The sequence below is a fragment of the Chelonia mydas genome, chromosome 17 (genome assembly GCF_015237465.2).
Source record: "Chelonia mydas isolate rCheMyd1 chromosome 17, rCheMyd1.pri.v2, whole genome shotgun sequence".
Lineage (NCBI taxonomy): Eukaryota > Metazoa > Chordata > Testudines > Cheloniidae > Chelonia > Chelonia mydas.
Genome location: NC_051257.2, coordinates 17304267 through 17329695, shown reverse-complemented (window position 1 = coordinate 17329695; position 25429 = coordinate 17304267). Strand labels below are relative to the sequence as shown.

General features: G+C 44.4%; 1 protein-coding gene across 4 annotated transcripts in view; it reads right to left on the bottom strand.

Moving 5' to 3' along the window:
• Positions 1-25429, bottom strand: part of ATP2A3 (ATPase sarcoplasmic/endoplasmic reticulum Ca2+ transporting 3) — a 149284-nt gene that overhangs the window by 30377 nt on the left and 93478 nt on the right. For all 4 annotated transcript variants that reach the window (XM_037880808.1, XM_043531410.1, XM_037880806.2 and 1 more), the window contains exons 9-11: positions 10273-10361; positions 2632-2734; positions 930-1061 (exon numbers count right to left, since the gene is read on the bottom strand). In XM_037880808.1, the coding sequence (XP_037736736.1) occupies positions 930-1061; positions 2632-2734; positions 10273-10361 (324 nt within the window). The remainder of the gene's footprint in view (positions 1-929; positions 1062-2631; positions 2735-10272; positions 10362-25429) is intronic.

The following is a 25429-nucleotide window of genomic DNA, read 5'->3' as shown; positions in this document are numbered from 1 at the left end:
AAGACAACATGGTACTTAGAAAACCAGCAGGTGGCGGGTTCTCTGCCTAGACCAGCACACCCACTGTAGCTACTGTGGTTCAGCTCCATCATGGAAGCAAAGGGATGGATTTTTTGTTTTATTTTTATTGCAAAAGCCTAGGGTAGACATGGCCACCATTTTATGGCAGGTCTAAAGGAGCACAGTGCATCCCATTGGTTTAGACAGACACTCCCAGCTCCATACAGTGCATCTAAAGGAGCACTCTGTTCAGGTGCCTTTGAACATCTAGGCTGATGATCATCAAAGCCAACTAAGGGATTGCAAATTTCAGCCCTGTGGTGTAGCCGAAGGGTATTTCTACGCAGGAAGCGCTGTGCCTGGGCTAGCCTACATGAGCTAGTTTGAATCAAGCTACTGCGGGTAACAGTAGTAGTGAAACCAGTGCAGGCTTTGGAGCTAGCGAGCTGAATGCGTACACGGGGTCCGAGCTGGGCTTGTACTACCGGCGGCTAAAGCTGTCCCAGCTACCACTGTTATCCTAGAGTCAAGCTAGCTCAGGTAGGCTAGCCGGTGCACAGCTTTTGATTTGTGGACATACTCTGACACGAAAGCAAGATTTTCAGGTGGGGTTAGTGGCTTTGGGTGCCCAATTTGAACCATTTTTAAAGGCTCTGATTTTCACTTGCACGTTCTGAAAACCAGGCACCTTTACAGAGTCTACAATCACTAGTTACTTTTGGAAATCCTGGCCTGGGTGGTGAGATGTTGTCTTAGGGTGCAGGTATCCCATTTCCTTTGAGAGCTCAAGTGGTTGAGAATCTGATATAGGTCAGTCCACTCCAACCTCTTATCCTGGTAACTCAGGGAGAATTCTTGCACAAGCAGCCATGCAACCTCCCTCTGCCCCTTCCCTCATTCCACAGGTTTTGTCCCTTCATCCTACTCACAGAGTTGCAGGCACTGGCTCTCTCCACCTTCGAGAGGTTGCTTGTATCAGTGTTGAAGACGTTCATCTTTTCTACCAGGCAGGTCAGGGCTGTTTCAGTTGCTTCTCCCACCTTCTCGTAGGCTTTTTTTGACTGGCCGGCAGGAAGAAAGGAACGCAAACATTCAGTGTAAAAGAAAAACATGAGTTTTGGGACCTCTGTCTCCTAACCTGCACAACTAAGTCCAGGATGATTGTATTTACTGCATTGTTCTTGAGATTCCAACAGCAGCGCTCTCACTCTAGGGCTGCCGTTGGAGTCAACTCAGACCGTGCATTAAATGCTGAATATTGTAATACATGCTGACTTGCTGCTCAAGTCAGAATAATGCTGCTTTGTGTTTGTGTAACAATCTTCCTTTAAGGATGATGCACACAGTTTTGGGGAATACTTTCAAGCCCAGCAACCTTTAGTTCAGGCTCAACTGATGCCTGAAAAGTTTGTTCCTACAAATACATTGCAGGGGGTGGGGAGTGCAAACCTCTGTATCTGTGCCTCTGGCCATCTGTTTTGCACCCACAAAGGTGCAAGGATCTGAGCTCAGGCATAAAACGAATGCAGGTGCAATTTGTACTTGCAAAAGGCAGGCCACTCTTCTGAAAATCGTAAGAACATAAAAATGGCCATACCGGGTCAGACCAAAGGTCCATCCAGCCCAGTATCCTGTCTACCGACAGTGGCCAATGCCAGGTGCCCCAGAGGGAGTGAACTGAACAGGTCACGGTCTAGTGATCTCTCTCCTGCCATCCATCTCCACCCTCTGACAAACAGAGGCTAGGGACACCATTCCTTACCCTCATCCTGGCTAATAGCCATTAATGGGACTTAACCTCCATGAATTTATCCAGTTCTCTTTTAAACCCTGTTCTAGTCCTAGCCTTCACAACCTCCTCAGGTAAGGAGTTCCACAGGTTGACTGTGCGCTGAGTGAAGAAGAACTTCCTTTTATTTGTTTTAAACCTGCTACCCATTAATTTCATTGGTGGCCCCTAGTTCTTATATTATGGGAACAAGTAAATAACTTTTCCTTATTCACTTTCTCCACACCACTCATGATTTTATATACCTCTATCATATCCCCCCTTAGTCTCCTTTTTTCCAAGCTGAAAAGTCCTAGCCTCTTTAATCTCTCCTCAATGAGACCCACTCCAAACACCTAATCATTTTAGTTGCCCTTTTCTGAATCTTTTCTAATGCAGTGTACCTTTCTTGAGATGAGGGGACCACATCTGTATGCAGTATTCAATCCACCCATGCATAGTTCAGTTCCACTCAACTGAAGGGACAAAGCAGCTACTGTCTCCATTACACAAAGGTAAAGGCTACAGTCCATTTAGAAGCTAAAAGGACCCCCTGCAGAGCAAACAAAAGCACAGAAATTTGTGCGTGTCCGCTGTGTCTAACACAATATATATTTGACACAACAGAATGGGGCACTCTATAGGAATGCCTTGGCCAATGCTATCCCAACCTATGCATGCAAAGTAGGCCATGGGAACAAATTTGATATGGACACAAAACTAACTACTTGACTCCATTACTTTATGCTCTCTCCTCGTGTGCATGGGGGAGAGGTGTCTTTAGTTATTGCCAGCAGGAACATCTTTAAAAAACCCTCTGTGCAGTTGGTTTGGCGAATGTGGTAAGGATCCAGCACACTCACCTCGTTATAATCCAGAGAGGAGTCATTGCAGAGAGCACAGATAGTGGCTAGTTCCACCAGGCCGTCATACTGTCCACACCAAACGGGCTTGTCATCCTTCAGGCTGCAATTACATGGAATACGTGCCACAAAAGAGGCCCAATGAGCTAAATGCATCCCTGGTATAGCCCATTATAAGAGAGAAGTGCACTGTCTAAGTAATTTTTAACTTGTTCTTTCCCTATTTTTGCCTCTGATCCTACCTAATTTTCACTGGCATTCACAATATGTTAGACGTCCAATCATGACTAACCTTTTTGGTGAAAACCAAAACAAAAATGTCATTTAGCATTTCTGCCATTTCCATATTTTCTGTTATCATTTCCCTCCCCCCACCCATTGAGTAACAGGCCTACCCTGTCCTTCCTCTGGCTTCTAATGTATTTGGAGAATGTTTTCTTGTTACCCTTTTTGTCCCTAGCTAGTTTAATCTCGTTTTGTGCCTTCACCTTTCTAATTTTGTCCCTACATACTTGCTTATATTTATCCTTTGTAATTTGATCTAGTTTCTACTTTTGGAAGGATTCTTTTTTGAGTGAAAAGAAAAGATCACACGACATGTCATTGTCAACCAGGTTTGAAAAGCGGAGTTAGTAAACATCCGAAGAGAAAGATTGCCATTCCAGTAGCATAGGAGATCTGGATTCAAAAGCAACCCTCCTTTTTCTCCAGGGACAGCTGGAATGTAGCTGTGTTTAAGAGACAGCTTGTTTGGTCTCAAAGGAAGGTACCAGCACTGGTCTCTCAAGGGTCTGTAGCTAGTCAGGGCACAGATTAGTAACCTCAGATGTACAGGGGGAATGAAGGGGACTGCAAACCTCGCCCTCATTGTTGAAGGCAAAGTACAGCAACAATGATCCACACACAAACACATGTTCTGACCCAAAGCTTCAGTGGGCGTTAGTTCAGGCCCACAGAAAGGATAAGGGAAGATTAGAAAGGGCAAAGAGATAGAGTAAAGGAGATAGATGGCAGGATATGGAACAGCGTGAAGGTTGAATGTCCCAAGAAGTTCAAGATTTCTGCATGTATCCATCAGAGCCCAAGACTGGTGGGAAAAACCTCCCATCCACCCCAAGCAATTTGTCCCAAGAGTTGTGCGGAGCAGAACAGTGCACACAAGGATGTTTAAGGAGGATGAGTGCAACAACTGCTCTTGATTAGCAGTTCCTAAGCAATAGAGCCAAACTGTACTCTTTGATGAGACATTCAGAAACATCTCTGCCTAAGTACAGCTGCAATGCACTAGCACTTTGCTAATAAAAGGGGAGCCTATGTCTGCAAAACCATTGGGGGAGGGGGAAGAAGTTTATGTAACCAGCAAGTCCAGAGAGTTAAACACTTTTACATTCAGTCCATCCTAGTTACAACACACATGGATACGTCTCTCCTTCCAAAGGAGCCTGGAGTGCTTTACAAACTCCCCTGTTGGAATCACCCTGCCCACACCAGAAGTTCAGCCATGGAAAGCGCGCATGGCACTGCAGCACAGCACTTTGTGACAAGAAGTGAAGGAGAATTGCATCTGACGAAGTGGGTATTCACCCACAAAAGCTTATGCTCCAATACATCTGTTAGTCTTTAAGGTGCCACAGGACTCTTTGCTGCTTAATCACAGCAGGTTTAGGTGGGCAGAATGCAGTTATCCAAATTAGAACATAATCAGTACACACGCGCTAATGTCTCTGGGGGGTTGTATTTTTTTTTAAATGAGAATCAGAATGGTCTCATGGATAGGGCAACTGGAGACCTCAATTCTATTTTCACTGCTGCCGCTCACACGCTACATCACCAGGGACAAGTCATTTCCTCTAGTGCCCTTTGTCTGCCATGTCTACCTAGACTGGGAGTAGTTCAGGGCAGGACTGGCCCTTGCTATGTTTGTACTGCACCCAGCACAATAGGGCCCTGAGCTCAGCTGCAGCCTCTAGGTATTACTGTAATACAAACAATAAATCCTGAACAGGCAGAGGTGCTAGGAAACCATGAGAAGAAGAGAATGATCACATTCGGATATGCTCAAAGACTGAAAGGATGAAAACAAGGAAAATAATTAAACAATTATGCAGTTTCCTTCATCAGACCAATAATTGTAGAAACGCCAATTGGTCAAAGTCAGGACGAATCCTCTGATGATCTTAACTCCATCAGAAAGAGACTGGAAACTCCTTACTGGCTTCAGAGAACCTACGGTGAAGGGTCCATCTCTTTCCTAGTAGTATGTGGCTATAACATTCTTTATCCCATTTGCTTCTCTCCTAAGGTTTACCACCAGTGTGGAGTTACCTAGCTCCTACACCCTACTCTGGCTGTGAGAACTTGGACATGTCACTTGTTTGTGCCTTGGTTTTCCCACCTATAGAATGGGGTTAACATTGCTATGAGGCAATGGTCAGAGTATTCCAGCATCCATGGTTGAAAGGGTCTGCATTAGAAAAGGCTAGTTCCACTAGACTGCATGCTAATCCAGTTGCAAAATTCTCTGCTCAGACTGCCAGCAAGGATCCCAATTGCTGGGGACAATGCTACTGACCTCTTTTGTAAAGTGCTTTTGAGATCTACTGATCAAAAGCACTAGATAAGAGCTAGGTATTATTAATTCTGGCGGTGAGCTGCTAGAAAAGCCCCCAACCCATTTCACATAGGGCAGCAAACATGCATCCAATGGTAATAGCTTTCAAACACTCTCTAATGAAGAACAGAGTGACTGCTAGGCCCCTGAACTTCTTGAATGGCCTGTGACCATGAACGAGAGTCAAAGCTAAAAGGAAAGGCATCAGTCACGGCTCTGCACAATCACCATTTAAGGAACCAAATGCCATTTCTTGTTTGTGTGAGCAGGCTGCTGCATTATGGTTAAAAGACAGCAGCCGTCTTCAGGGGAAACAGGAAAATTATCCTAACTCAAGCAGAGGTAACTTCAGATTAGGGCTGTATAAACTCAGCTGGTCATTCTTTAGCTGGAAAAATAATTTGTCAGACATTCATTATCAGTTTATTCCACTGTAAGTTCCTAATGGAAAGAACATTCTGGAGCCCTTGTTACAGCTTGAGAGTGGAAAGCCGGCAAGGGCCAAGAAAGTCGGAAAAACCCATTTTCATAGTGACAAAAAGCCGTCCAGTTTAAATACAGGACGCAGCGAGGGCAGAGACAGCAGTTCTCCTGGTAAGCAACAACGTGGGGTGCCCTGAATTCAGAAGGCTGCGGGAAAGGGAATTTTTTTAAAAAGGGAGGTTTCAGAGTAGCAGCCGTGTTAGTCTGTATCCGCAAAAAGAAAAGGAGTACTTGTGGCACCTTAGAGACTAACAAATTTATTTGAGCATAAGCTTTCGTTAGTCTCTAACATGCCACAAGTACTCCTTTTCTTTTTTTTAAAAAAAAGGGAGTTTGTTGATATTTAGGATTTTTAAAAAGCTATTAGAAAACTTCAAATATAAATTGGAGCTGGAAATGCTAGAATCTCTTTTGAGACATAGTGTGGTCAGGAGACGGGGGCTGGGGGGATGAGACTTAGCACACCTGTGTTCTCTTCTCACCTCTGCCACAGACTTCCTGCAACACCTAGGACAAGTCACTTCCCCCGTCTATAAAATGGGCATAAGGATCCAAGCTCTCTTTTGTAAAATGCTTTGAGTGACAACAGCTAAAGGGATTAAATACATAAAATGATTTCCCCACCTCAACATGTCTACAAGTCCCATCACACATTTGAAATTTATAAGAAAATCATCCCCAGATAAAAAATAAACCTCTCCCAAAATGACTGCACCTTTGTTTTCATTGAACTTACACATACCATAGAGGTCCACAGTATGAAACCACATTCTTAGCAGAATTGTTTGCTCATTTGTTTGACAGGGAGGGTGGATAAGGCACTAGACTGGGACTCCGGAGATCCAGGTTCTGATCCTGGCTCTGCCACAGATTCCTTGTGGGCTTTGGACAAGTCACTTACTCTGTGTCCTTACATTCCCCCATCTGTCAAATGGGGGTATTAACACTTCCTTTCTCCCACCCCACAACAACTGCTTGAAAATTCATTCAACAAAACCTTTAGGTGGACTCATCTACATTTATCTCACCGGAAATTGGTAAAATACAAGGAATCCCACAGGACCAAATCTGTCTGTAGTGTTTCTAAGCCACCCCCACCCCCACCGCCCCCGGAGTCTATATGCCAAACTGGATCTCTTCAGACTGATTTTCTTCATTCTCATTCTGGTGTAAACCACATATAACTCTTTTGGGGTCTGCAGAATTACATCAATGCAAGACTCCTGTGACTGAAGTAAGAGTCAGGCCCACAGGTCTGATTGCTCAGACAATGGAAGGACAAGAATCATCTACATAGACATTTAGTACATATATGGCCATTAGAGTCATTTTTTGAATGGAAGCAAGAGTATTTTAAAGAGTTGCAGAAGGGAAATGAATGCTCCCTATGGACAAGATAGCCACAAAGACAACTAATCAGAACTAAATACAGGGCTCCAGAGATCCTCACAGCACCAGTCCTGTGAGTTCTTGGTCAGAAAGCTGTTCCTCAAAGTATTTCATTCCAGACAGCTTGAGGAGGACTGGAGGTGGATTTTGTGCATTTAATTACTAATATGTTATTAAGTGAATAGGAGTGATGGAGCTGGCAGGAAGGGGCTAAAAAAGACAATGCGACAAAAATCATCCCGTGCCAAGTGCAGATTCCCATTAGATGCTTTGGTGTAAATCAGTCCTCGAAAAGACAAACAGGTGCTGCAATTTAAGGCGTGGATAGCTACACAGGATCCTCAGTGGGTGTAAATCAGCAGAGCTTGAAGTTAGTGGAGTTACATTGATTTACACCAGCTCAGGACTTGGCTCATAATTTTCAATTGAACCTTCTATCCAAGGTTTAAGCCTATGAGCTTGGGATGTGTTATACTCAGTTAACACATGGGGGAAGAGACACAGAGAGGCTGGGTGACTTTTCAGCAGTCAAAAAGCAAATGATCTGGAACAGATCTACTGACTCCCAGTCCTGTACTTCAGCCACCAGGCCATCCGCACTGAGCTTTTCACCCACTTCTAGTTTAAATTCAGAGCGGCCCCCCGAGTACACTGTCTCCTGCGGATTGCTTTTCTGACGCAATGATTAGTTTTCCCGGTGACATTCCGGGGAGATCCGCTCCCTATTCCTGATCAGGGCTGGTGAGCAGCAGCCCGAAGTGATTTGGCCCCAGAAAATCCTTCCCAGGTTTTACAATGAGCACAGTACATAGCAGGAAGGGAGTACTGGGAGTCTAATGAATGCCATGTGACTCTCACAAGATGGGGACAGAGTAGTAAAAGCTCAGAGTTATGTACCTTACCACGGAGACTTAATTAAAGGAGCTCCCAAGTGACATACCGCTCTCCAGCTGGACCTAAGCTACCAGCATGATCATGTTTTCATAGGGCATTATCCCACAGGCAGCTTATTATGCATGCATCAGGATGAAAGCAAAGAGTTTGCTCAAATCTATTTAACACCTCTTAACATGAAGTTAGGTGCACCGTGGTAGTGAAGTCTGTATTATGCATATTTCTCAACTCAGAGAGACGAAGAGCGGGAGGGTCAGTCAAACTGCATTAGGTTGCCTGATGTGATGACACGCTAGATGACTCACTCCCCACAGTGTGATGTGCTGTGTGTACAGGATGTTGATGTAAACAAGAACATTGATCAATCACATTTTTGATGTCCACTTGCTTGCGTTTCCATGCTGCACTCCCATGGTCCCTTAATACAAACTGTATCTCATGTGGAACCTTAATAACGTTTAATAATATTAGATATTCCAGGTGAAATTCACACCATCCAGAGGGCCCGCACAATGCCCTATGTACAAGCTAAGCCCTTAATATCGGAGCTTATGTGATCGTAGATGGTCTCATATGGCCTAGTGCAGGTTCACTGCCTTGGGGTGGATTTTGCCCTGTATACAGAATCTATTGGTATCAACATAGGAAGTGGAAGAGTATAGCATTCTCACGTGCAGTCTGATGCAACACTGGAATGTTTCCAACATTGGAGAAAATAAAAAGGAGTCTCACTAAGGTTCTGGGACATGGAAGGAGGTGTAAGAACATCTAGCCTGACTCAATGAGCCTGGCTCTAAATAGGCTACAAAATCTTACTGCAGAAGTGGACACAAAAGTACTTCTAGAAGCAGCAGCTAGAAACCCTTGTGGCACAAACACATCAAACTCTGGCAGTTCTCATTTGAAGACAAGTGGAATAAATAAGTACTGAGCAAAAAGTTACTCTATCAACAACATATAATAATGATGGAACAGAATGGTGAAGACTCGTTGGCTCTCACCAGCTCCAATCTTGGGGCCTCATGTTCAGCAAAGCCCAGCTGTATCCTGCAGCATGTCAATGGAATTACTCATGTGCTTGGCTGAACTGGCACCTTGATAAGGAAGACCATGCAGTGCCCTCTCGACTGTCCCTTGCTGAGATCCCAATCCATCTGCCAAGCCTCAGGACACGTGTGAAGAATTTATTATCTCTGTTTTACAGGTGAGGACTATGAGGGATGGAGGTGGAAAGTGACGGTCAATGGCAGAACCAGGAACAGAACTCAGGCTATTGATTCTCAGTCTGCTGCATGAGCCATTCGACCATGCTGTCTCCTAAAACAAACAGCCCCACATTATGTTTCTAGCTTTGTCCCACATGCAGGGAGAAGCAGTGGTGACCAATTGTTACTATAATGGCTTAAACTCAGAAATTTGAAAAAATAAAAACCCCACACACTATGGAAAACCTCATTCATCATGAAATTGTTCCATACCACTTGATGTTTCCTGCTGTACTAACCTCTCTGGATCATCACGAGAGTCATTAGATGATGATGATTATTTATTAAGGTAGAATGTGGCAGCCCTGACTGATATCAGAGCCCCACTGTGCTAGATGTTGCACATATACATTGTAAGAAAGAGCCCTTCCCCTGAAGAGCTTACAGTCTAAATAGGCAAGAGACAAAGGATCAGAGAAAGGAAATAGTATTATCCTTATTTTATAGATGGGGAACTGAGTTTCAGAGAGACGAAGGACTTGACTAATGTCATAGAGAGTCTGTGGCAGAGCTGGGAACTGAACCCAGGAATTGGTCCCAAGTTCTGGGCCAACAAATTAGCCACAAGATCATCCTTCCCATTTACTCTGCATCCAGGGCCGCATTTATGGGCACAATCAGAGTGTCTCACCTCGCTATACTACATGGAAAGCTCTTTGCATTAATAATAATAAGAATAATACCCAGCTCATATTTATGGCTTTTCCTCAGTAGATCTCAAAGTGTTTTACAAAAGAGGTCAATATCATTATCCTTATTTTACAGATGGGGAAATTGAGGCGCAGATAGGTGAAGTGACTTGCCCAAGATCACCTAGCAGGCTAGTGGCAAAGCTGGGAATAGAACCTAGTTCTTCTGAATCCCAGTCCAGTCCTCTATCCACTAGGCCACACTGTAGAAAACAAGTTTTGCACAGAGACTACCAGTTGCTCAGCACCAGGGAGTTGCTAAAAACTCTGCATAGCCCAACCCTGGTCTGCCCCAGGCATCAGTACTCACATCTCTCCCTCCGGGGTATAGGTGGATCCTGTGATACTGAACTCATGTAGGCTGCAGTGGATCCCCTCAATCTTCTCAATAATAAACATCTGCAGGAATCAGAGAGAGAGACACACAATATTAGGAACTTTATGCACCAGAGCCATAGCCTTTAAGCAGCCATGTGATCATTTTTTATTCACTAGACAGCTCTGCTAAGGGTAGAGGCAACCCTGTCCTCTCTAGCCAGCATCCCACCAATACCACGCATACATCAGTGCTCTCCTCAGGGGGCTAAGAAATGCCCACTCAGTTTCTGGCAGCTTCTAAGTCCTTCCAGCCATACCCTGCCTTTTTCATGTTCATCTCCTCTAGCTTGCTTGCTCTCTCTTCCCCCCCACCCCAATCCAAGGACAGCTACAGAGCCAGCTTCTAAGGAGCTGTCCATATTTTTCCTGGAGTGGGGAAGGAGAGGGTTATGGCTTCTGGTCTGGCATGCAGCTTGTCCAAGCTGCTCTGGAAAACACACAGCCCTGGGAAGCCTCTCAGAGCAGCCAGCTCAGATGGGGTAAGAGCCACAGCAGGAAACAACTGTGGTGAAGATCCCTTTGTGCTGCCCCTTTCCAAGGGGGCTGTTGGCCATCAGCTCATGCTGCTAATGAGCAGGGATTACAGCCCACCGCTATGCTGTGTGAATGTGACAGCTGTTAATAAAACCCTGGGAAGTTGTAAGAGGCCCACACATTCTATTCTTACTAACTTTTGTCTTTCAAACTCCTTCCAACTTCCCCCTCCCTGATGTAGCAACAGCAAAAAAACCCTAACCTCTCAAAATCTCCTGCCCGCTCCAGCAAATGCTTTTCAGTGGCAGCTGCTGAGTTTAAGATCGGTGGCGTCCTTTTCTCCTTGCACTGACTTGCTAGAGGGTTTGTTGATGCTCGCTTTGCCTTGATCGTTATTTATGATTTGCATTAGAGAAAAAAAATCATGTAACTAAAAGCGTTCCCTTGACCTCAGCATCACTGGGGAGCAGCGCCACCTCCTGGTAACCACCACCAAGATGTCAAACAGAAAAATGTTTCATTTAAAAAAAGGGAGGGGGGGCGGGGGGGAAGAGCAGTAAGCCAGGGATAGCTCCTGCCACCAACACTGGCAGAGGCAGGAGCCTGAATTTCTAAACCACTTATAATACTTTCTATTCTCAAAGAACTCCATAGACAAACAAACAAGTTGTTCCATTTGTGCTTCTTGTATGACTCCACCTTTTAAATTATTAGTCTTAACAGTTATATTGCAGTAGCATCTAGAGGTCAAGAAGGCCACAGCCCCATTGTGCTAGATACTGTACAAACATATGGCAAATGACATTCCCTGGCCCAGAGAGCTGACAATCTAAATGATAAGACAAAGGAGGTGGATGAGACCAACAAGCCGGTGAGGTAAGACCCCATCCCCTTGGTTACAATGAACCAGCCGAAGGCTTCTTGAACACCCAATACATGGAATGGTTTCAACTATAGCAGCGGTGCTCAAATGCTTTCATAGTGTGCAGCACAGCTTAATACATAGGTGGTCTTGTGGACCCACCTCTCCTCCTGTTGCTAGACTGCATGGGCTCTGCACTCCTCTCGTTCACACTCCCATGACATCACCATTAGCACTACAGCAATTGCTTGCTTGCACAAAGAGCATCATCAGAAAGTGAGCAGAGCAGAATGGTCTAGTGCAGAGGTGGGCAAACTATGGCCCGCGGGACCGTCCTGCCTGGCCCCTGAGCTCCCTGCCGGGGAGGCTAGCCCCCGGCCCCTCCCCTGCTGTTCCCCCTCCACTGCAGTCACACTGCTGAGTGGGCAGCGCTCTGGATAGCACAGCTGCGCGCTCATGCAGGGCAGCGTGTCTGGCTCCGGCCGGGCAGTGCGGCTCCAGACAAGCTGCTCTGAGCAGCATGGTAAGGGGGCCGGGGGGTTGGATAAGGGGCAGGGGATCCCGAGGGGCAGTCAGGTAACGGGGCGGTTGGATAGGGCAGGTGATGGGGAATTGGGGGGATTGGATAGGGGGTGGAGTCCGGGGAGTGGTTAGGGGCGGGAGTCCCGGGAGGGGGCGGTCAGGGGACAAGGAGCGGGGGAGGGGTTCTGAGGGGGGAGGGAGCGGGAAGTGGGAGGGGGCCAGGCTGTTTGGGGAAGCACAGCCTTCCCTACCCGGCCCTCCATACAGTTTCGCACCCCGATGTGGCCATCGGGCCAAAAAGTTTGCCCACCACTGGTCTAGTGGACAGGGAGTTAGGAGACCTGACTTCCTAGGGGACTGGACAAGTCACACACACACACACCCCTCATGCAACTATCCTTTGTCTATTTAGATTAAAATCTCTGCAGGGCAGGGAGATGGTCTCTTAATACGTGTCTGTACAGCACTTAGCACAATGGGAGCCTCGATTGCTGGTGGGCCTCTGCATGCTACTTTAATACAGCTAATAGCAGGAATGTATTTTCAGCTGTCTTTTTATGCAATTTAGCATTGGAAACAAGGAGATGCTAAAGCTTTGTGACTAGCTAGCTCTCCTTGTACAATAGGTAAGTGCCCTGTGGACCACAGTGGAAGAACTAATGAATCTATATTACTTCATGTATAACGACTTTGCACTTACACCATGTTTTTCATCCAAGGTTCTCGAAGTGAAAAGGGGACAAACACATTTTTACAGATTAAGTAAACTAAGGCAAAGTGTTTAGATGACAATGGTCATGCAGTGCGTCAACGGCAGAGTTGCGACCAGAACCCAGGGTCTTCTGACTCCCATCCCTGGGCTTGGCTGGCCAGATCACAGGTGACCCTTGAAGGCAAGCTGAATGGTCATGCAGGCTAAAGCTCTCTGCAGCCTCTTCTCACACCCTTCGTAAACCAGAGTAGCGTCTACAAGGCCATATGCAACATAAAAGAACGATAACACACAGATGGCGAGTGGTGTTTTCACCTCTCAGCCAGCAAATCATTAAGAACTAGGGCCAGATCTATGAAAAAAATAATCAGCTCTACAACAGGATTAATTCATGTGAAGAAGAGGTGCTGAGAATGAATGAGCAACTGTTTTCTTTCCCCACCCAACTAAACAAACGACTATGACCCTAACAGGCTGCGTGACAGGGCTGCAAACTTAAACAGGCTATTCCCTATGGACCTGACCAAAGCTACTGAAGTTAATGGAGAGACTCCAATTTCAGGCCCTGCACAGACATCCTGGGATGGCTGGATAAAATTATTATTATACCAGGACGGTGGAAGTTAGCAGTTGAGGCAGTGAGGTACTTCTGTCACTGCGGAAAAGTCGTGTGAGGGAATAGCGCAATGTTGTGTAGAAAGCCCAGAGAGACCTTGTGGTCAAATTACTAAGAGCTGCTTTAGCAAAGTTACACAACAACATTTCATCAGAGGATACAGAGGCACTTGCAAGCTAGATTAGAACTAGATTATCCGTTCAGGCCACTTATCAAGCCTGCAGTCCATGTTGCCGGGCAGCCAAAATAACTTCACAACTGTCACTATCCTACACACCATCCTGGCCCCACTGAACTTCAGTCAGAAAGAACAGAACTCAGGTCCTCCGCTCAGCAGCAAAATAATTAACAATATTTGCACTATCATTAGGTTTCAGCATTAGCATCAGATTTAAATAAAATGCTCGTTGTTTCAGGCTTTCTGCAGACTCTGAAGACAGCACCTCATCATAAGATCTCCTTTGTAAACTTTTCTTCAGGGCTGGAAACTATTTTAAATGAAAGCTTAAAATACACCATAAATTGATGGACACACCTAAGGAATTCTGGTCCAGCCATACCATCTAACATCAGGCCAATCCATCCCTCCAGCACTATAATAGAGCCTGCACTATCGCTACGTGGGGCACACCTCTTATGTAAGAGAGGACATCAGTCTTCATGGCTCTCAGTCCAGTACCATTCACCATGTGCTATATTCATGGCAATGTAAGCAATAAGTGAGCTTCTAATGGCCGAAGCACACTGTAACCATGTGCAGAAGATTCTGCCTCCAGAGTGAAATCGCTCAGATGAGAACGATAGCTTCCCGTCTCTCACCACCTCATCAGCAGCAACTTGCCCATTAGAGGAGCTATCAATTTACATTAGTTTTACAAGTCTGTTTACTGTGGTATCCGCACAAACACACACAACTGAAGTTACCTTGACAACTGTTCTATCACGTTTCTCCAGTTGTCTTTGCCAATGGGGGTCTACCAGCATTAGAGACATAACTATGCATTATGATCACACATGCTTCCAAAATTAGGGTGCTCCCCACCCACCCCTATCCACTGTGGATTATTTTCCTTGTTTCTAGAGATTTTCTGTGCTAATTTTAACAAATTATGAAGTACTATAGGGAAACTTGGCAAAATAAAGGAGCATTTGACAAAGGAATATGGTTCCTGAATGGAAAGCAGTGGCAGTAACTGGAGCCGTCATACAGCGCGCAAGGATACTGGCTGCTGCAGGTACAACCTACTTCTCTCTAAGCCCTAGGCCACACACAGTTAGAGGTTAATTTATTTTCAAGCTGTGTCTTAAAATGGCATTTCTGTTGCGAAATGGGCCAGAGCGAGGAAGTTCTGATCCTGATCAGAACTTCCACAGAGTCGAAAGTAGAGGTGGTTCAGGTTCAATGCCCCAAAATCAGCTCTATCAGGACCGAAATCTACACACCTATTGATTTCACTGGGATTTCTGCACACCCAGAGCTTGCAGGAGCAGCCCTTAACGCGCAGTTCTGCTCTCAGAAGTTAGTGGCCAATAGCACAGAGGAGCTTCCATGATTATAGCGACGTTGTTTCCTTATTAACCATGAATGAGTGCATTTAGAACATTGCTGCAAGCCCTGCAAACTCATCCTGGGATTCAAGAGTCAAGCTGGGCTCTCTTTCAGGTGGAAGGAGAAAGGTCCACCAGAGTGGCTGCTGCCTGAGAGACTGGGATCGGGATGGCTCTGAGCAGGCAGAGCACCAATCCCAGGGTGACAGGAATGGTCTGAAGCCCAGTCTGGGGAGTTTTCATTAATTTTCTGCTCATTTAAATGATTTGATTTTGCTAGAAACACTGTCCTTTGAGGAACAGAACTTGTTAGCTACCACTGATTTTTCCCTAGGGCAATTCCACCAGTTTACATGAGGCTCAGGACTCTTGAGTGGGAAGACCTACATTTTATTTCCTGCACAGGCACAGTTTAGCTGGATTTCACAATACCTGTTACGTATGGGTACATTAGAGAGAGGTTGGAATAACATCCATTGCTTCCACTATTGACTTTTTTGTCTGAGTACCCTAATGTGCCAAAGGATGGTAACTGACTGACTGACTTCCTAAACAGGGACCTGTATTTACAGTTCATCTTTGGTTCCTCTCCATCAATCAGGCTATTTGCTTTCTGTGACACATTATTCTGAGGCGTTAAGCTGAATAAATGAGTAACCCGAGAGCTCCGGGCTCAAAATAGCAACTTTATGGCTCAGTAACCTTAACACATTATCAGCAAAAGAGAACAGGAAAAGTCCAGCCCTGGGCAAGGTGGAAACACTTTAACAGCACATTTGCCCACCCACGCACTAACTGGTTAGGGGGAATTGAGGGAATTGTCACTGGTGGTACAGCCTGGGTATAGCACAACGGGATAAAAGTTGCATACAGACTTCCCCAGTACACCTTATCCTGCTTAACCATCCATTCAGGGACATCACCAGTCAAGTCCAATAGTCTGGTACTGTCATTTTGACACGTGGACTAGCATCCAGTAAGGATTAACCCTACATAACACCCAGCTTGTTTTCACTTCTGTCCCAGCTGGTTGCTCACCTAGCTAAGGCATAACCCTGACATCTGGCAGCTGTTAGATGAACTTTAAAAGCTCATCAACGTTACAGTACAATTTCTCCTTCCCCACATTTTTAAGCCACTTGCTCATGAACAGATGAGGGGAGACAGTGACCCAAGGCATTCACAGCTTAGTGGTTAGTGCAAGATCTGCCCATAGGGACAGAGTTCTGCATCATAACCAGGGGCTGGCCTCAGTTTGCTCCCCCAGAAGAAAGGAACTCCACAGCCTAGCAATTGGCCTCTGGGCTCCTACACGTGACAGATATTTGCTTATTACATAAGCACAACCCCCTTCCTACTCCACCATGGTAGCTTTACTCATCAGAAGAAACCATCTGCAGCTTTCTACTGCTTTACAATGGCATTAATCCTAGTGCAAACCTTCCTGCGTCATGCAGCAAGCTGTGATGCTCTCCTGAGTTTCCCAACCGCCCTTGCCCCAAAATAGACCAGGCCTGTTCAGAGAGGCAGCAACCAATATCGTTCCTAAGCTGTCCTGTTTCAGTCCCCTGTCCTACAAGACTCTTAGCTTAGTCACTGAAGTGTTTCTAGCCCCTGTAGAAACCAAAGAGTTCTTCAAAAATCAGGAAGCAAAGGCAAACATCAACAGGCCAGTGTTTATAAACTTGGCATATGTACCCGTCATTCTCTCCCACAAATCCCAGGCTACTTCCTCTTGGATTTCATTCTGTGTAGACTGCCTGTCAGCACTGGCTAAGCCTGGTTTATGTTCCAGATCTCCCCGAGCACGTGCGGGAGGGTGTTGATAAATGGAGAAAGCCATCAAATGATCATTTGCACATGGGTTGAAAAAACAGCTTGTGAAACCTTTCAGCAGCTAATGATGGAAAGGAATAATGACCCTGTGGGCTTAATGTTCTGGGGTAGGGAATGTTGAGCCATGGCCATAGCTCAATGCCGCACTGAACATACACGCATACAAAGGCTTTTTATCCAGTATGTGCTTCCCCCAGAACATATGCAAACAGCACTGAATGAGTAGGGCTGTATTCTGCTTGCCTTAGTACGTGGCTAATTTGACTGGCTTCTGTGGGACCATTTGGGTGGGCAAGGAAGGCAGGATTCAACTTCACATTCTCCCAGGCCAGGATTCCATTTACCCATTTAAGCAATGACCTCCCCACCCCAAGGGGCCAGCTCCCATTCTCCCCTTTTACATCCCTCCTGAAAAATCCACTTCTCCCAGGAGAGTTCATCAACCCACATTGATACAGTGCCATCAATGGCCCTATGGTTTTAGTTCAAAAAACCTAAGTTATCATCATCAGCCTGGTCTCTCATTGAGCTCCTGGCTTGTCAGATTGTAAACTTCTTGAGGCAAGGACCATGTATTCATTGACAAGGAAATATGGTCTCGTGGCTAAGATACTTGGCTGGTACTCAGGTGGATCTGGGTTCAGTTGCTGGCTGGTAGACAGGAAGAATGGCTCAGTTAGGTTGCTAGCCAGGAAACCCAGTTTTAATTCTTTGCTCTGCCACAGATTTGTTCTGTGACCTTAGGTAAGTCATTTAATCTATTTGTGCCTTCATTTCCCCACATATGTTACATACAATAAGAATATTTCCCTACCTCACAGGGATGCTGTAAGGATATGCTTTCTGAGGTGCTTGGATAATGCAGTGATGGGAGACATACAAGCATGTGAATAGTTAGGTGGACCGCCCAGTGTACAGTGTCAGCACTTCCACACTAAATAACGAGAGCCACCTCTGCAGCATGTGAGGACTATTTTCAGTTTCTGTGAACTGTGTATTGGTTTCAAACAGAGTACGGCACCCAGGCATCGGGGTCGATTTGAAACCTTTAAACTAGCAAATAATTAAAATGGACTTTCTGAAGGCTCCTACAATGCAAAGAGGAGAAATACCTTCAGTGCCCCTATCCCACTAAATAGCCACAAGCTACAAAATGTTTAATATTGCTCATCAGATCTTCCCCCTCTCTTTTTTGGGGTTGCTCTTGACGATAACCTGACCAAGATGGTGATAGTGACTGTGAAATGGTCAGGGAGATTAGAGAGGCTATAAAAATAAAAAACTCAATAATAACGGGGGATTTCAACTATTCCCATATTGACTGGGTACATGTCACCTCAGGATGGGATGCAGAAATACAGTTTCTTGATACCTTAAATTATTGCTTCTTGGAGCAGGTAGCTCTGGAACTCAAAGGAGAGGCCATTTCTTGATTTAGTGTTATGTGGAGTACAGGATCTGGTCCAAGAGGTGAATATAGATGAACTCCTTGGTAATAGTGACCATAACATAATAAAATTTAACATCTCTGTGGGGTGAAAAACACCAAAGCAGCCCCCTATGGTAGCATTTAATTTCAGAAAGGGAAACTACGCAAAAATGAGGAAGTTAGTGAAGCAGAAATTAAAAGGCACAATGCCAAAAGTGAAATCCCTACAAGCTGCATGGAAACTTTTTAAAGACACCATAATAGAGTCTCAATTTAAATGTATACCCCAAATTAAAACATAGTAAAACAGACCAAAAAAGTGCCACCATAGCTAAACAAGAAAGTAAAAGCAGCAGTTAGAGGTAAAAAGGCATCCTTTAAAAAGTGGAAGTTAAATCCTATTGAGGAAAATAGAAAGGAGCATAAACTCTGGAAAGTGAAGTGTAAAGATATAACTAGGAAGGCCAAAAAAGAATTTGAAGAACAGCTAGCCAAAGACACAAAAAGTAACAGCAAATTTTTTTTTAAGTACATCAGAAGCAGGAAACCTGCTAAACAACCAGTAGGGCCACTGGACGATCGAGATGCTAAAGGAGCACTCAAGGACAATAAGGCCATTGCAGAGAAACTAAATGAATTCTTTGCATCAGTGTTCATGGCTGAGGATGTGAGGGAGATTCCCAAACCTGAGCCATTCTTTTTAGGTGACAAATCTGAGGAACTATCCCAGGATTGAGGTGTCAGAGGAGGTTTTGAAACAAATTGATTAATTGAATAGTAAGTCAGCAGGACTAGATGGTATTCTCCCAAGAGTTCTGAAGAAACTCAAATGTGAAACTGCAGAACTACTAACTGTAGTTTGTAACCTATCATTTAAATCAGCTTCTGTACCAGATGACTTGAGGATTGCTAATGTGACACCAATTTTTAAAAAAGGCTCCAGAGGCAATCCTGGCAATTACAGGCTGATAAACCTAACATCAGTACTGGGCAAATTGGTTGAGATTATAGTAAAGAACAGAATTATCAAACACATAGATGAACATGATTTGTTGGGGAAGAGTCAATATGGGTTTTGTAAAGGGAAATCATGCCTCAATCTACTAGTATTCTTTGAGGGGGTCAACAAGCACATGGACAAGGCAGATCCCGTGGATACAGTGTACTTAGATTTTCAGAAAGCCTTTGACAAGGTCCCTCACCAAAGGCTCTTAAGCAAAGTAAGGTATCATGGGATAAGAGGGAAGGTCCTCTCATGGATCAGTAACTGGTTAAAAGGTAGGAAACAAAGGGTAAAAATAAATGGTCAGTTTTCAGCATGGAGAGGGGTAAATAGTGTGTTCCCTGGGGTCTCTACTGGGACCAATATTGTTCAACATATTCATAAATGATCTGAAACAGTGAGGTGGCAAAATTTGCAGATGATACAAAACTACTGAAGATAATTAAGTCCAAAGCAGACTGCAAAGAGTTACAAAGGGATCTTACAAAACTGGTGACTGAGCAACAAAATGGCAGTTGAAATTCAATGGAATGCACACTGGAAAACATAATTCCAACTATACATGTGAAATGATGGGGTCTAAATTAGCTGTTACCACTCAAGAAAGATTTTGGAGTCATTGTGGATAGTTCTCTGAAAACATCCTCTCAATGTGCGGCGGCAGTCAAAAAAAGCTAACAGAACATTGGGAATCGTTAGGAAAGGAATAGATAAGATAGAAAATATAATATTGCATATATATCAATGGTACACCCACATCTTGAATACTGCGTGCAGATGTCGTCACCCCATCTCAAAAAAAAATATTGGAATTGGAAAAGGTTCAGAAAAGGGCAACCAAAATGATATGGGGTATGGAATTGCTTCCATATGAGGAGAGTTTAATAAGACTGGGACTTTTCAACTTGGAAAAGAGATGACTAAGGGGGAATATGATAGAAGTCTATAAAATAATGACTGGTGTGGAGAAAGTAAATAAGGAAGTGTTATTTACTCCTTCTCATAACACAAGAACTAGAGGTCACCAAATGAAATTAATAAGCAACAGGTTTAAAACAAACAAAAGGAAGTATTTCTTCACACAATACAGTCAACCTGTGGAACTCTTTGACAGAGGATGTTGTGAAGGCCAAGACTATAACAGGGTTCAAAAAAGAACTAGATACGTTCAAGGAGGATAGGTCCATCAATGGCTATTAGCCAGGATGGGCTGGGATGGTGTCCCTAGCCTCAGTTGCCAGAAGTTGGGAATGGGCAACAGGGGATGGATCACTTGATGATTACCTGTTCTGTTCATTCCCTCTGAAGCACCTGGCATTGGCCACTGTCAGAAGACAGGGTACTGGGCTAGATGGACCTTTGGTCTGACCTAGTGTGGCCATTCTTAAGTTCTTATGAATCTGTTCTGGTTCTTAGTCTCATCGTCATGGTATCTCAGCACCACTGAAGGATATCTGAGAGAACCATTGACCATGAGATTGTGAAAGAGCCAAGTCTGCTCATCTGCAGAATATTTTTTTAGTCCTTCCTCGAGTCAGAAGGTAGCCCGCCTCTCCTAGCATGGTATTCAAGAACCAGTGCAATAAGGACTTTGCTAAGAGGGCTGATCGACTTGGGTGTCCTACGACTGGCAAAACTCAGACAGAGGCGTATCTAGAACAACACAAGAACACTGCCTGGCCAGTTATATCTAAGGTGGTAAGTGCTCAAACATGACAGTGAGGAGAGCTATATAAATGCCTAGGCAGATAAACAGAGTAGCTACAGGAACTTAGGGCAAGACGTATGCATGCATGTCTGAAATTTTCAGACGTGACTATTGATTTTGGGTGCCTCAAGCTTTTGGTGCCCACCTTAAAGTGTGATTGTTGGAGGGTGGATGCTCAGCTTCACCTGAAACTTAGGCGCCTTTTTAAGGAGCTTCAAGTTGAGTGCCCTCCCCCCCAAAAAAGGCACCAAAAATTACTGGTCTCTTCTGAAAGCTGAGTGTCATGTATTGAACTCATCCTATGGGCTGTATATGTTGACATCAGGTGCACTTGCTATTGGTCTGCAAACTGTTGCTTGCAACTACACTCAACCTCCTACCCAGTTCTCGCTCCCTGCTTGGTATGAGGGTCTTCTTTCTCAAACACACTAGGTTGTGGAACAATTAACACTTTCACAACGCTAAATATCTCTTTTTTTTAAATTGGTCACAACCCCTTTATTTTTCTAATCTAAACCTATTTAAAAATGGTGTTCTGTAACCCACGGCAACCAAGCGCTACATTAAATTTCCTACCCTAGAATGTGCTCAGCGACTAATACAATGGCATTGAGTCAGTATGGGTTGGTGGAGGTGGGGGGAGGGACTTTGACTGTGGGATCTGAAAGGTATTAGCAGGTTTTCGGTATTACATTATGGTGTATTTCCTGAGGGACAGAGGGGTATGTTTGCAGTAACTGTAAATAGTGAAGAGGAAATAGCTGCAGGTTAATCCATAAACAGGATAGGTAACGTTAGTATAAAAACCCAAACTTATCTGCACCAGCAGTTTAAATGGCACTTTCTGTGAAAAGCTGCTGGAATTGAGCCAGCCAAACAAATCTTCTATATAAACCACTGCACTGTTTACCTTATAAGGCTGGAGGGTGCACACTAACTCCTGTGTCACACAAAGAAGGAAACTCACTTGGCCCCAGATCAAGTTCTCGCTCCAATGCGTACCTCTGCATTTAACCCTTTTAAAGCCATATTTGTGTCAAAAATGTAATATTAGAGATCTAAAAAAAAAAGCCACCTAGGAACTTGCCACCCACACATGTATGCGTACTGGTCCTTCTGCAGCTCAAATCTCATTTCTTCCCCCGGGGTAACAGCACTAACCGCGACACATTTTGGAAAGCAACTGGATCATAAAAATACTTACCTCCAAGTAACGCTGGGCACTTTTGCTGCAGGCTCATTTGAGAGGAGAGAGGCAAGATGAGGACAGTTAGTTTTGGGAGGTTTTATTTAAATGTGAGTATTTTCTGCCCTACATGAAAAGAAATCCATAAAAATGCTGCTGAAATGGGACAGTGGTATGGGATGTCAGGGGCTCATCAAGGTGACAAGGTTCCGAATGATAAATGTTTACTTTGCAAGAAGAAAGAAAACACAGTTGGAATTAATACAAAAACTATTCACACCTTCCTGGGATCCCGAACTGTGGACAAGTGTCTGATGGCATAAAAGTAAATATGAACTATGGGTCATAGGACTAAGAGTCAGGAGACCGGGGTTTGCATCCCAGTTCTGTAATTGAGATTTATTGGGCTTGGGCACATAACTTTCCCTCTCTCTACCCCTGTTTGCCCATCTTCAAAATACAGATAAGAACCTACCCTTTTACACTGCTTTTAGATCTTCAGATGGATACATGCACTAGAAAAGTGCGAAGTACCAAAATGTAATAAACTGCTATGATTTAAAACACTCCTATCAGCTACTAGTCATCTATTTAAACTTTCATTTTCACGTTTATTGGGAAGCTGATCAAGATCCCCAAGTGTCTGTCCAGTCCCTCTGTCATGACCAGCTTGGGCTGGGTTCAACCCGGCAACTCAGAAAAATGGTCATAGGTCCTATAGATCCAAAAGGGGAGGAGGTGGAGCCCTGAGCAAGAGAATCCAATAAAAAGCAGCTTGTGTTTGTTTTAGATAGAAGCTGCTGAATCGAACTGTAGTCTCCTGTAGATTGGCCTTAACAAAGGGGTATTCAAGGAAAAACCACATGACTCTAGGGAAGCCATTTTGCCTACAGCATTTTCCAGGATACTCATTTAAGCGTTTGCATGTTAGCCAGAGTCCATCAGAACTGCTGAAACAACTCATTCAAGAGATCCCAAAACCAGGATATTTAAAGGAGAGACAAACTGGGAGTGATCTGAAGTCAGCTTGCAGAACAGACTGGCACAGAAACACAAATTCACCTGTCTCCTCTATCCAATGGGTGATTCACATAGTTGCAATCCACTGCACCCGTCTCTTATTCAGCTGTTTAAGAGTCACCCTTCTCCCCTTCCTGCATTCACAGTGCACCATCTGTGTAAAAGTCTACATGGAGCTCTCCACAATGTCTCCCCCTTACTAGGAAGGCTGACAACTGGCTATCAGCGCAGCAATGGCAGAGGTATGGGACTGGTCCAGCCAAGTGCAAAGCACCAACAACAAGGTGTTGAGCTCTCTCGGCACCCACCAATATTAAAAGCTGGGAGGACACTGAGCATCTCAACAGGATCAGGTCATGTAACAGCATTCTGTTTGCCTAACCCAGTGCCAATTGCCCTTATTTAGAAGGGACAAGCCAGGCAGTCGGTTTTAAAATAAGAACATATTCTTTGACCCCTCAGGAAGTTCAGCTCATCCAATGTTGTTTCAATGGGTTACAAGGCATGTACTTATCTTTCCAAACGTGCCCATCAGATCATAACTTCCAAATGTCATCCTCTGCGTCTCGGCCTCCTGGTGTATTAAGTAATGGAGCATAAAAGGGTGCCATATGCCAAGTTTTAAGAGACTATAATTTGAGCTGAATGTCAGTTTCAATAACTGTTGTTCAAAGGCTCCATGATGAGCTTAATTCAGAGTTATTAACTTATTACACAGATCCTGCAATCTTCTTCTATAAAAAGGAAGCAATCTGCGAGGACAGAGGTAAAAACATTTCTCTCCCCCTCCCCCTATGTTAAATAATGCTTGCAGTTAACATAATTACATAATGGCTTCCTCCCATATCATCTCCCCTGTCAAAGCAGCCATACAGGAGAGACAATAACCCAGACAGACAGTGGGAATCTTCTAAAATTATTCCCCCCAAGGTCTGGTTTCAATGCCAACATGGACTAGAGGTAGTATTCAGACTGTTTTGACCATCGTGGGCTAGGGAGAGGTAAGGTTTAGCTATATTCCATATAAGGACCTACTCATCCTGACAGAATTTTTTTGGCTCGTTCCTTTCATTAAGCTAGCGTCATGCTTATAAAAAGGTCCAGGGCTGACTGATTGGAAGACTGAGTCCTCTGTGCACAGAACAGTTAAAATACAGGCAACTGCAGTGCAGGCTTCCCTCATGCAGGCGTAGGGGGACTGGACACTGGACTTGGAGTCACAAGACCTTGGGTGCTATTCTCAGCTCTACCAGTGACCTGCTGTGTGACTCTGGAAAAGCCGCTCCCCATCTCTGTGCCTGTTAACCCTTCCAGCCATTGTCTGACCTGTCTATTTAAATTGTAAGCTTTTGGGGGCAGGGTCTGCTTTTTTATATGCATTTGCACAGTGCTTATCACAATGGGGACTCCGCTCTTGAATACAGCCTCTAGGCACTACTGTACTACAGATAGGCCTCAGTGAAGTGAATGGTATTTCAGCACATACTAAGTGCTTTGCTGATTAGAGAGGGACTTGCACACATCATAGAATATCAGGGTTGGAAGGGACCTCAGGAGGTCATCTAGTCCAAACCCCTGCTTAAAGCAGGACCAATCCCCAATTTTTGCATCAGATCCCTAAATGGCCCCCTCAAGGATTGAACTCACAACCCTGGGTTTAGCAGGCCAATGCTCAAACCACTGAGCTATCCCTCCCCCCTTGCTGTGCTGAATGAGGGCTCTAAAATTATGGTACAGTTCCTAAATAGACTGGTTTTCAAAGGTGAATTAGGGATTATAAGAGGTTGGTAAAAATCAACTACCTAGACTTGAACTGAAAGCCCTGAAGCAAAAGCAAGAAATTCAGGCCAGCAAAGCTAGCTGGGGTTGCTGCATGTCATTCATTAATTATCATTAAGGAAAAAGGTAAGATTATCTAGAGGAAGTTATGGGACAGAAATAAATCACAATAATCTCAAGGATTGGATCTGAACAAAAAAAACAGGTAAATTAATTAACTACGTGTGTTTTGCTGATCACAAGAAAACTTTTAGCTCAGTCTCTGGGTAGAGAGCAGGGATTAATATGAATTATCTAGCTCCAATTAAATTGCTTCAGAACAAGGAACAGTGAGATTGAATGGGTCTATTTGGAGATTACATAACTTCTGTTGAAGATGCTCAAATCACTTAGG